Source organism: Anomalospiza imberbis, chromosome Z (genome assembly GCF_031753505.1).
Source record: "Anomalospiza imberbis isolate Cuckoo-Finch-1a 21T00152 chromosome Z, ASM3175350v1, whole genome shotgun sequence".
Lineage (NCBI taxonomy): Eukaryota > Metazoa > Chordata > Aves > Passeriformes > Viduidae > Anomalospiza > Anomalospiza imberbis.
This window is the reverse complement of record NC_089721.1, coordinates 12989997-13002794: the sequence shown is the minus strand read 5'-3', so window position 1 is coordinate 13002794 and position 12798 is coordinate 12989997. Positions and strand designations below refer to the sequence as shown.

At 37.8% G+C, this 12798-nt stretch overlaps 1 protein-coding gene across 2 annotated transcripts in view; it reads left to right on the top strand.

Annotated features, from left to right (window-relative positions):
- OXCT1 (3-oxoacid CoA-transferase 1) overlaps positions 1–12798 on the top strand; it is an 85338-nt gene that overhangs the window by 56782 nt on the left and 15758 nt on the right. The window contains exons 13-14 of one of the 2 annotated variants that reach the window (XM_068176162.1): positions 181–256; positions 11642–11731. In XM_068176162.1, the coding sequence (XP_068032263.1) occupies positions 181–256; positions 11642–11731 (166 nt within the window). Of the gene's footprint in view, positions 1–180; positions 257–6302; positions 7156–11641; positions 11732–12798 lie in introns of those variants that run through there. The other variant, XM_068176163.1, reaches the window with a different exon arrangement.

Below are 12798 nucleotides of genomic sequence, written 5' to 3'. Positions count from 1 at the left end.
TTTGCATCAGTTATACATCTAGGGGGAAAAAAACCCCAACTACGTGTGTGACAAACAGTTGCTACCTTTGTCATATGCCACCATTTAAACATTGATGTAATGAGCATGAACAAAAGCTTGTTAAGATTTGTGGGCTGTTACTTGAACATGATATGCTAATTACACACTTTCTGTTACCAGAGGCCATGTTGATTTGACAATGCTTGGAGCTATGCAGGTGTCTAAGTACGGTGACCTGGCCAACTGGATGATTCCTGTAAGTAGGTTTTTGAACTACTGGCAGTGTACTGTGTTTAGTATAACACAAATGTAGCTGAGGACCAGGAAAAGGAGAAATGGGCAGAAAGTAGAATGGGGGTTGTGAAGCTAAAAGTAGTAAAGCAGAGGATATGTGTATTTTTCCTGCATACTGCTGGCACCAAGCAATCCATTATCAGAAGTCAGCCTTCTAAAATTATGCTTGTGCATTGTGAAAAGCAAAACATTATTTATGCAAGCCCTTTTCTTGCCTTTTATGTCCATGCCTTTCAAATATCTTTTTTTTTGACTGAGGACTGATGCTTTTTCTTGATAGTGATGACTCTTGTATGGTTGTACCTGGAGCAGTAAGTTGAAGGAAAGTGTAAACCAGCATGTAGTTCATTATAAAATCATAAAAAGAGCCTGCATTATTTTTCTGTATTTCTGTCAAAAGATTGTAGCATTGCCCTTTCAAATGCATTAAGAAAAAGCAATAATACTGTATTTAGCCAAACAGACCTTCAGGTTTCAATGATAGAAATATAAGCTAATTCCAGCATTATTTAAGCAGCTGATAACATTATGCCATTCTTTGAACTTTATGTTCTAACATTAAACATTAATGACTTTCATACTGTTGACAAGTTTGATATTTTCAATGGCTTTCAGTATGATACTTTCCGATATGGTTTGTATCAGAGATGTCTAGAAGCAAACTTTCTTATTAGCCTTGTTAAAAGTAATGAGACATATTTCTGTCTGTCTGAGCAGTGTTAAAGGCCTTGGGAAACTGAATAATTAGAGGAGGAAAAAAACCCAAATTAATGCCCTTGTCTCTTGGAGAAGCATTAGTTGGACCCAGAAGTCTGTGACTTCTACAGTAGACCTTTGAGCATGGAAGTCATGGAGCAGTGATTGTAGCATAAGGAGCTTTTATTGAGAGGGGACGGTGTCTGACATGGGAGCCATACAGGCAGATGTGGGAGAAAGGGTTATGTGAAGGGCTAGTCCAGGTGACTGTGTGAGTAATTGTGGAGAGTGAGAAGAATTATGGCTAGGTTGAAATGCATCTTTCAAGATCTGAACTATCAAAAGATGAAGACAGCATTTTGTACTAATAAAAAGATTTATTTACACATGCATTTCTTGAAACATTGAAGCTAAGATTGTAATCTTTCTCAAAATGGTGCAGATTTACATGTTCCTCCCTAAGTGCTTTATGTTCTCTAAAATATAGTGATTTTAGTTTTGCATTCATATATATCAAGAAGATTATTTGTTATATCTGGTACTGCTTATTTTACCTATGAAGTTACCTCTCAGTTCTGTTCAACCCCAAATTTATGAGTAAAAAGGTATGTTTTCAAAACAGGAAAGTATAAAATGCAACTTTCAATAATGTTTGACTTTTTGTTACCTTTGAGATGTACCTTTTTATTATATACTACAGCATGCATCAGATGGATCCTCATGACTTTTTGCTGTTGTCATTTTCCTCTCTTACTGATCTTTGGCTGTTTGGAAATTTGCTTCGCAGTGAGCTGTATTTACTTGTGAGTAAATATGCCAGTGACACTTTATAAATCCAACCAGGAGCCTTTCCAAGCAGCAATAATTTCTCTTTGGTTACTTTTATGGAGACCTGTTGGATGGATGATTCTTAATCTACTTTATTGATGTGTTACTACTATTCTACAGTACAGATTTTAAAAATGGGATGAACCAGCCCATAGGTATACAGATCTCCCTGCTTTTCTTGTAAATAAGGTGATATATTATTGTCAGTTAAATTTAATTATGGGCAAGGTGTGTTTCTTTTTTAGTTACAATATTTGTGTATGAATGATACAAAGATTGACTGCTGAAAACTCATAGTGTAAGGAAACTTCAAGCTGTATTTTATTCTAACATTTTTCACTTTTCATTTAGTTTTGGTTAAATATTTCTTATACACTGTAGCTTTTGGATTATTGTATTGATGGTATTTGCCATTTTTTCAGAGGCAAGAAATAGCTCTATATGTTTTGAACAAGTACCATTATGAAGCAGTCCTTTCTGTTCCATAAGAGCTTGATTACACTTGAGGTCTAGTGTGTGCATGTGTGTGTGTGTACATGCACTTACTATTAGGAACTGAGCTGAGGAAGTCTCATTGCAGTAATTACAGCCTTTTCTTTGCTCTTATCTGCTGACGTTTAATAGAGAGAAAAATCCCGTGAGTAAAAGAAGAAGAGGGTGTGAATATTTTAAGCACATGCAGTAAACAATGCTGTTTGCTTAGGCGGAAGTTGCTTCCTAAATACTGGCATTTATTGATAATTTTATTCCATTAGGCACTACTACTTAATGGCTTTTCGTCTTCCTCACTTTGGTATTTCTCCAAATAACTAGAGGGTTTCTGAGGAGGGAAAGGAGAAGGAGGCAAATTTCTGTAAATCCCCTGGGAACAGAATGCGGTTATGAGAAGTTGGCCAAGAGAGTTTGAAAAGAAACACGGAGGTCATGATCATGGAGTAGGTCAGATAGGCCAGAACAGATAACCCGTAGCTGCTGGTTGCAGCTGGATGGAGCCACATTTCATTTCATGAGTGCAGGACACTTGTAACCTATCTATGTGTCTCAAGTTAATATTGGAAATTGCTGCCAGCAGGGCAGCTTCCCAACATTTTCAGAGTGGCAGCATTAATCGTCTCACATGTGGTTTTAAAAGCTGTGGGATTGACTGCACATATCCCTGCATGTACTTGCTTCGTTTCAGTTCCTTTCAACTAGTGTCTTCTTGAAACCCTAAGAACAGAAGCATTTATGAAACAGCTTCTGCTGCTCTTCTGCAAGGGCCAAGTTTACTACGAAGTACTACAACTGCAAAATAGTGATTTTCCCCATCCTTCCTAAGAGAACACAAGTAACTATGATTATTGTTGTGACATGTATCAGTGGCTGGGAATAGGTCAAAACAAAACAACAGAACTTCTCCCATGTTCCCCTGTGACACCAAGGCTTCTGTCTTTTTAATATGCATTTCTGAACAACCCATAACATTAAACAACACTAATATGACTATTCATACAGCTGACACACTGTAGCAGCAGAAAAAGTATTGGAACAATAGTGGAGGGTCCCTGCAGCTGTAAGTTGATGAATCTGAAAGCACAAAATGGATGAAATGTCCATGACATCAGATTTCACTAGGCAGAAATTTCTTGCAAGGGACAAATATAACTATGTAGTAAATCATTAATGAGAAGGTAGCTTACTCAGGATGACTACAAGGATTTCATGAAGTTATGTAGGGAGATTATCAGAAGAGCCAAAGTCCAACTTAATTTGGCTAATGCCATAGAAGACAATAAAAGGTGCTTCTATAAATACATCAATAACAAAAGAAGGGATGAGGAAGTTGTTCATCCTTCATTGGAGGCAGGGACAAACATAGTGATAAAAGACATGGAAAAGGCTGAAGTACGTTATAACTTCTTTTCCTTAGTCTTTTATGGTAAGACCAGTTGTTCCCCAGGTACTGAGCCCTCTGAGCTGGAAAACAAAGGACAGGGAGCAGAATAAAGCCTCCACACTTTGGGGGAACTGGTCACTGACCTGCCACACTGCTTGGACACACACAGTTCGATGGGACCAGATGGAAGCCACCCCAAGGTACTGAGAGAACTGGTGAATGTGCTCACTGAGACTTTCCATCGTTTTCAAGCAGTCCTGGTTAATCTAGGAGGTACCAGATGACTGGAGATTTGTAGGTATGATGGCTGTCTGCAGAAGGGGCAGAAGGAGGATCCAGGGAATTGCAGGTCTGTCAGCCTTACCTCAGTGTTAGGGAAGGTCACGGAATAGATCATCCTGAGTGCCATCATGCAGGGCATACAGGACAACCAGGGGAGTGGACAGATGGGTTTAGGAAAGGCAGTTCCTGCTTAAGAACCTGATCTTCTTTCATGACAAGATGTCCAGCTTAGTGAATGGCGGAAGGGCTATGTATGTTGTCTACCTGAACTTCAGTAAAGCTTTTGACATAATTTCCCACAATGTTCTTCTGGACAAACTAGCTGCTCATGGGTTGGGTGGGGGGACACTTGGCTGGGTAAAGAACTGTGGGTGGCCAGGTCCAGAGAGTGGTGCTGGATGGAGTTGCATCTATCTGGGGCTTGTCACTGGTAGAGTTCCTCAAGGCTCAGTATTGGGGCCAGCCCTGATTATTATCTTTATTGATGATCTGGATGAGGGCATTGAGTACACCCTCAGTCAGTTCGCAGGTGACAATAAGTTGCGGGGGAGTATTGATCTGTTGCAGGGCAGGAAGGCTCTGCAGAGGATCTGGACAGGCTGCATCGTTGCGCTGAGGCCAGTGGTGTGAGGTTCAACTGGGCCAAGTGCTGGGTCCTGCCCTTGGGTCACAACAGCCCCAGCTAGTGCCACAGGCTGGGACAGAGTGGCTGGAAAGCTGTGCAGTTCTGGAAAGACTGTGATCCTGGAGCATGTCCACAAAAGAGCAACAAAACTGGTGTAGGGTCTGGAGCACAAGGCTTGTGATAAACAGCTGAGGGAGCTGGGGGTATTTAGCCTGGAGAAAAGGAGGCTCAGGAAACACTATTCTCTACAGTTCCTGAATGAGGTTGTACCCAGGTGGAGTCAGCCCCTTCTCCCAGCAACTGATAGTACAAGATGAAACAGCTTCAAGTTTTTTCAGAGCAGGTTTAGACTGGATATTAGGAACACTTTCCTCACCAAAAAGTTTGTCAAGCATTGGACCAGGTTCTCTAGAGAAGTGGTGGAATCAGCATCCCTGGAGGTATTTAGAAGATGTGTAGATATAGCACTTAGTACCCACCATCAAAGAGGACTGAGGACTGCTAGACTGGATTTGTGTAAATTCACAAGGGCAGACAGAATACATCCAAAGGTGCAAAAGAAGCTGGCCATTTCCTAAGGCAGCAGGCTCAAAGCCCAGTGTCCAGAAGTTAACAAGTAGCAGCCTCAGAGATGATACAGGACCTGACACTATTTACCATCCCCGTTCTCTACAAACAAAACAAATCAGGAAAATAAACTTTAGCTTTGTATATTCTTCAACTAGAAAATTCAAAATTAATGTTTAGATTGCTAAGGTAGTGCCATTAATTAACACTAAGAGAAGAAGAGAGTAATGTAATTTGTGCAGGAGGTGAAGTTTGGATACATAAATCTGTACCATTCTTTGGAAAAAAAAAATCTTTAAATTTTAGATTCAGCAGCCTGAGATTTTAATGCTCTAATTTGGACTAGCCAAACCTAAAGGATTAAAACATTAAGAATTAAATAAAATTACAAGAAAATTCTAACCTTTATCAAAGAAGATTATCTGAAAAGAAGAAATGAGGAAACCCATTCAAATTCAATAATAAAACATTTTAATTTACAGTCTATAGAGCTTACTATAACCTAAGGCATTAAGAATATAATTTTATAAGTTATTCATAGCTTTTCTACAGAGCTTCAAAGTACATATTTTGCACAGTTTTGGACACTTTAACCTCATTAGTAAAAACGTAAATTTGCAGAGACCAGCCAGCTCTGTGTCTGCATGAGGGTTTTTTGATTTTATTTTTGCCTTTAGCTATTTGTAGTGCCAAACCTGGAAACAGAGGGCTCCATACCAAGAGTTTTTCTTATACAAAATTATCATTTTTAATGGTGGAAGAAAGGACGCGTATCCCTGATTGCGTCCCTGAATGCCTGAGAGCGCTGTAGGTCTTCTCTGAGGAGCCCTACTACTGCTTATTTGTCGCTTTGCTTGGGTAGCAATGTCTTGCATAAGGCATATTTTCATTTTTAATCGAAACACATTGTCTAGTTACTCTCCTAGTTCTCATATTTGTGGCACTGAATGTAATAAACTCAGTGTTTTGTTTCAAGATGTACAGCATTGCAAGAAAAGTATTTTACCTATTAACTATAAAATGTGTGAAGGACTAAAATTGGGCTAAAATATGTATAAATAGAAAATATGCAGATTAAATATGCTCAATGACTGAGTTTCTCTGAGCAATAATATCAAGTTGTCTGATGTCTAGAACATGAGTAGGGCTACATCAGTATTTCAGCAGAGGAGAAGGATGGGACTTGCAGTTAGTCTCTTCCAGAGACTTCTTGGAAATCTACTTTTCAATGGGACATTGGTTTAGTATGAGAATGTATTGGGTTTTTGCAGATACACATCTTGAAATTACACCTACAGTAATATAGCAGCCTACTGCTTATGTCCCAACAAACATGTGCCTGAAAGCCCTGCAGAGCCTTTGCAACACAAAATTATAACTATTGCAAAAGTCCTGCATCCAAAGAGGAGAAAGAGAGTGTATTGTTTTGGCTCTACTTCTTCCACCTTTTTGATGGCTTTTTCTATCCATTTTCTTCATGTTTATTTCTCTTCAGACTGCATAGAATGAATGTAGGAGCTCCCTATTGGTATTTTATTCATATTCTTAAATTTTCAGTGTGGGAAGTGGCAGCTCTGTTTTCTGTATAATGAAAGCAAGTGAAGAAATTCTGCCTGTCTCAAAAATACAAGCATATGTCAAAGGACTTCTGATCTATGGGTTGGTGGTGAGAACTGTTACTATGATATGGAACCATCACTTTCAAGTGAGACTAGTATTATGTTGGCAATAAAATTAAATTATTGCATGCAGTGCTGTGTGTTTTGGAAATGGTATGCAAAGGTAAATGGACAGCTTAATTGTCCCATTACACTGAAATAACATTCATCACTGTAAAGCAAATCCATTTCAATGAAGCATGTCACAGACTGTTTTGCATTGCTCCTGAGATGCAGCTTTTCAGTGTATCCCTTTGAATTTTACTCTGTCATTCAAATCTGTTGCCAATGGTTATTTCAAGTTATGGGAGAATAAAGGAATTAAATTTCCCCAACTTTCTTAGCATGTGTCTCACGCAGCCCTAATTTTCTGCTTATGGAAAATAAAAATATAAATATAGTTAGTGCACATATTTGTGTATGTTAAATTTTAGGGAAGAGTTATTATTACATTTTGCCAAGAAACAAAAGTAATTCAAAAACTTATACTCCATTCTTTCAGAAATCAGACTTTTTGATTTTGCTTTTCACTATGTGTTTGTGTGTGTGTTAGGAGATCCATGGTTAACATTCTTCAAAACCAGGCTATTTCTTGTATGATTAAACCATACAACTAGAGATTTTTTATATCTTTTAAAAAAATAAATTTACTCAGTTGTGCATGTAGAGTGTGCTTAGTTCTGTTGTATTCTGCCAGTATTAACTTCTTGTTGTGTTGTTGCATTATCCACTCTTCTGAATGAAAAAACCTGTTAATGACTTCCCACTGTTTTTTTTTCTCAGAGTAATATGTAATCTAGCTGTCCTAATTGACAGTATAATTACAATAATTCTGTAAGTGGAACATATGTAAGGATATAAAGTCTGTAAAATAGAACAAGGAAGTATAGTTCAGAATACCTGAGCTTTATCCATCTTTTTTTGATACAATCTTCATCCAGTCTTTTTCACTGGAAAAATGGAAAGTGAGATCTGGAAGAGTTGTGACTTTCATTTTAGAATCAACCACAAATATACCCGTACTTTATATACAGGACAGGACTGTTACCAAGGGGCAAAGACATCTACATTTTTATGAAGTTAGAGTAGATTTAAGCATCTGCTTTTTTTTTATATTGCCTTCTGAATGTTTTGTGGTTTTTTTTTTTTTGAAAACAAAGTTTTGAGCTAATGCACACTTTCCCAAACCAACCAGGTGTAACCCCACAACTGATGAGATCATTAGGTATGGATCTGATGACCTCCTTCGCTGTGCTGTGTTGATGCTGACACACCTGTGCTTGCAGACAGTGTCGATGCAGAGGAAAGCTGTGTGACTGATGTGTGTTAGCAGTCCTGCAGAGAGGGGCAGAGCACAGATCTTTGAAGGGGCCTTCAGTTTATCCTTTTGATTGCATCATTAGCACAATTGATGGTTGTGATGGCAGTACCTTGTGTCCACTGCATTACCTTAGCTTCTGCTTTTCTCTGTGAAGTTTATATTGTTCCTGTTGCTCTGAATTGTAGTGTCTGTCCCTGGCATGATACAATAATTTCCTTTGATAAGGACAGCTTCCATACCTTTTTTTCCTTTCATACCTGACACCTCATCTGTGTCTGTGGCCAGGAGAGACAATGCTGATATCTTTAAATTCTTTGCTTTGTCCTCCTAGGCATCTTGTTCACAGTCTTTAGGGGGATGCCTGAAAACTGAGGTTAAATGGGAAGCTTGCAGTTTAAACTAGAAGGGCTTGTTATTTTCTGTAAGACTTTTGGAAACAGCAGTTTCACTAACTTTGAGCATAGTATGAGGCATGTGTATTTTTTTATCTAATAGAAGGAAGGAGAAATTTCAGACTGAATGTTATTTGTTTAGTACAGTATTATGGCAGTTGGTAACATGGGCAAGGACTCTTTGGAGGGAAATGGCTTGATTCCTTTCCAAGCAAGGGTACATTTTCACCTTGCCTGTGCTTTGATACTCAGTTTTAAATGGAATTATTCAAGATGCATCTACCACTGCCAAGTTTTCATTGTTTCTTGAACTCATCATTAGCATCTGCTCTGCTGTATTGTGGATGACCTGTTTGTCTCAAAAGATCATGTTATTTTAACTTAAGCAAACAGTTCAGGTGCATTTTTTGTATGATATTGGGAGCAGTTATAAAATTCAGTTACAGAAGAAAAGTCCTTCCCCCTGGGAATATAGAGGAAGGTGTTAAGGCACCAGCATGGATTCAAGACCTTACTAGTGTTAGAAGGCTCCTGAATTTTTCTCTTTTTTCTCATCTAGCTTTTCTTTTTATGTTTATCTGCTTGGATTTTCTTACAAACTGTTTCCTGCTTGCTGTAGCACCTTTCCAGATTGCTTGAAATACCATTTAGGCAAAATGTCACATTTTCTTGAAAAATATCTTGACTGTCTGGCCCACATTGGAGTACTCACAAGTTTCCATGGAATGCCAGGTTGTCTTGGGTGCCACATGTGACCAAACAAATACGAAAGTTCCTGTTTAGGAATTACTGTTAGGCCAATTTAATTTCTCAGGCTCTTTCATGTTGTATTTTGACCCCTCAGATTGTGTTCAGATATAAATGCACTAGATGAGAAAACACATACTTTTCTCTCATATTTTCTTAAAGATGCCCCATTACCACAATAACAAAATAATTAATTTTGCAATTATAAGAAATTTCACTAGTAATGTGTTGGTTTATTAGGTCTACACAAAGAAGCAGGAGAGCTGATGATCTCAATTAAGAAAACCCAAAATATCAGGTCCAAAATTTCCATGTCTTGCACGCTAGTATTATTTGGACTGAGACTTAGAAAAAACTGCTGATGAAAGCACAGTGGGAAAAGGAGAATTCCGAACTTGTATTGGAACAGAGAAGCTGCAAAGAAATTGTCAGCTTGTGTCTGTTCTCTACCCAACTCTCTGTATAAATAACTGCCAACACTGGACCTCTCAGAAGTGCATGGCTAATTCAAAAATCTTTTATTCTTACTTCAAGGTCTGTCTGATGAAATGGCTTTTATAAAAGCACTTCAAATTACCAGTGCTCTACCACAGCACTGTCTTTCCTTCTGAAAGGTTTCTTAAGCTAGCAGCACCATTGTAATTAAGAACTAACAAAAGTCATCTTAAATAAATAAATAAAGGGAGGGAGCAGGGTAGGGAAAAAATGAGTGAAATGTCTTTTTGGAATCACCTTTTACTCTTGAATATTTTAATTCAAATTTAGCATGCAGCTGTCCCCTTTTCTAGTATGGTGTTGGGGAAATTGTGGTAGTTTGGTAGGTGCACTGAGAGCAATATAAGTCTCTTATGCTTTGGATATTCCTCAAAATAAAAACGTGTCATTACTTGGCTAGTTGCATTTAATGCTGAATTGATTTGCTTTACTAGGCACCGCCCTGTAGTGATGAATATGTTTTCCTAAAGAGGAGGAGTAGATGAAGCAGTTTAAAATCCCTAAGTCCTTCTCTTCAGCTTGTATTTTCCTCTTTCTTCACACACAAAGGGATGATGTCTCTTCTTTCAGTTCTGTATGACAGCTTCTTCAGCAGTACATTTGTTGTTGACCTTCATCAGAACTTAGTTTCTCAGGAATTTACTTGTCGCTATAGGTATTTTGTAGTTAAGAGAATGAAAAAGTCTAGAAAATGAGCTAATAGCATTGTCAGGATAGTTGTATTGATAGCCTGATCCTCAATGCAAACATATTATGTGTTACTGTGGAGATAATATGTAATCCTCAGCTACTCTGCATTATCTTGTCATGGAGTTTCTGGCAGGCAGGTTAGAGGTCACTCCAGTGTCTGTGAGAGCTGTGTTTTCCCAGGCAGGATGGAGAATGATTTGAGCAGTGCCAGGAAGTTAAGGACAGAAATTAATCCTTTTCAGATTTCTATTTGCAAAGAAATATTTAGTAGTAATGATAATTTATGTGATAAATATTAGTCTGACTGAACAGTCCCAAAGGGCTTGTTTATAGATTTAGGAAGATGCAATTTGTTCTTCACTGTGCCAGCAGTAGGAAAATAGGAATATTTGTATGTGTGTGTTTGTGTGTGTGTGTGTCTGTGTGTGTGTGTGTGTGTGTGAATACTGCTGTTGTAGTTTGACACTGGCCAAATGCCCCAGACATCCATGAGTCGCTAGTTCACCCTCCCCTGCCTCAGCTGGGCAAGGAGGGAAAAAGGGAAAAAAAACCCAAAGGCTTCATGAGTGAGACAAGGACCGGGAGAAATATTTCAAGGGCAAAACAAGCTCAACTTTAGTTGCAAAGTTAAATTTATTACTAACAGAATCAGGGGAGGATTATGAGAAGTAAAATAAGCCCTTAAAACACCATTTCCCCTCAACCCCTCCCTCCTTCCTTAGGACATTCCAGTGACATTTCCATCAGCGGAAATATGTACACTTTGCTTTTCAAGGGACAAAACCATTGGAACTAACTTCATTGTTCCTCAGTGTCAGTGCTTCCACTAAGCCAATGATACTACTAAAGTTTTGCTTACACCCCAGGGAAAGAGCCATGGCAGTGGCAGTGGCTCTCCTTATTCTACTCATCACTCTTCTCCTATTTGCATCATTTAGAGCCAAGAATGAGACAGCTCTTTTCCCTCTGTTTGTGTTTGAATTCTGTGATTATGGAATAGGTGGGCTTTCGATGCAGGAAAAGTTGACTATCTTGTGCTGTCACTTGCAGCCACAATATTATATTTTTTAAAATAAAAGTAATAATAATAATAATAATAATAATAATAATAATAATAATAATAATAATAATAATGATAATAATAAATTTCCATTAAAAATTTCATTTTAGGGTAAGATGGTGAAAGGAATGGGGGGTGCAATGGACCTAGTATCCAGTGCGCAGACCAAAGTGGTTGTCACCATGGAGCACTCAGCCAAGGTAAGGCTCTGGCACCTCTTTCTAAATTTCTTGTGCTGCACAAAAGACAAAAAAATAAACAGAAAAAAGGGACATATTCATCCTGCTACTTTGTGAGGATTTGACAGTTTTGCTGTTAGTTATTATGGTGATGCAACTGGAGGCTAGGTTAATATAGCTCCTTTCCTCTAAGAAGTGAATCATTCACCATGGGAAAAAAAACCCAAAATATTAACTTCGTGTTTAAAAGCTGCATACATTTTCTTAGCTACTTCATGCAAATTTAATGGGGGTAGCCATTGCCAAAGCTATAGTAGATACTACTCTACTCTTTGCCTCAGAATAATTTGAAAAATGAGGTTTCCCATGGTTAAATTCTTGTTATGATGGAAAGATGCTTACCTTTGAAGCTGCCAGTCAAATTGGTACTGACAGCTTAATAGAATATATTTTTTTGGCATTATGAGATGCAGACTGCCTTACACTTACGTGTAAGTGGTTAATCTAGAGACTTCTTTGTGAGGTCATTGATGTAGGTATATGCTCTAGATAGAAGTCCCACCCAAAAGATCATAGGAAACTTTGCATTTGAAACTTCTAACATAGGAGAAAAAATGTACTGAAGGAGAAAACTCTCTATCCCAAATGCTTAAAAATTTACTTTTTAAAAAATTATTGTGTTTCTGTTATTCCAAATGTATTATATGTCTGCAACAAGAATTAATTTTGTATTTTCCAAAGTAATATCTCTAGTCAGAATTTGCATGGTAAACTATAGTAAATAAATAAATATGAGAGTAAATATATTAACAGCTGTTGTGTTTTTTAAATGACATTTGAAGAATTAATTTTCACTGGAAAATAAAAGCAAATATATATTGAAAAATATTGTAGTTTCACAGTTTATACTAAACAGTGATCTCAAGAGGCACATTTTGAGTACCAGGGCTGTTTAACCTTATAGTTGTCATGTTCATATGCATAAGTAAGCAAATGAAACTATTAAATGAATTCATCTTCATGGCTTGCATCACTATCACACAGCCTCCCAAAAACTGTAGTAACATGGGGAGTTTTCCATTTGCTCA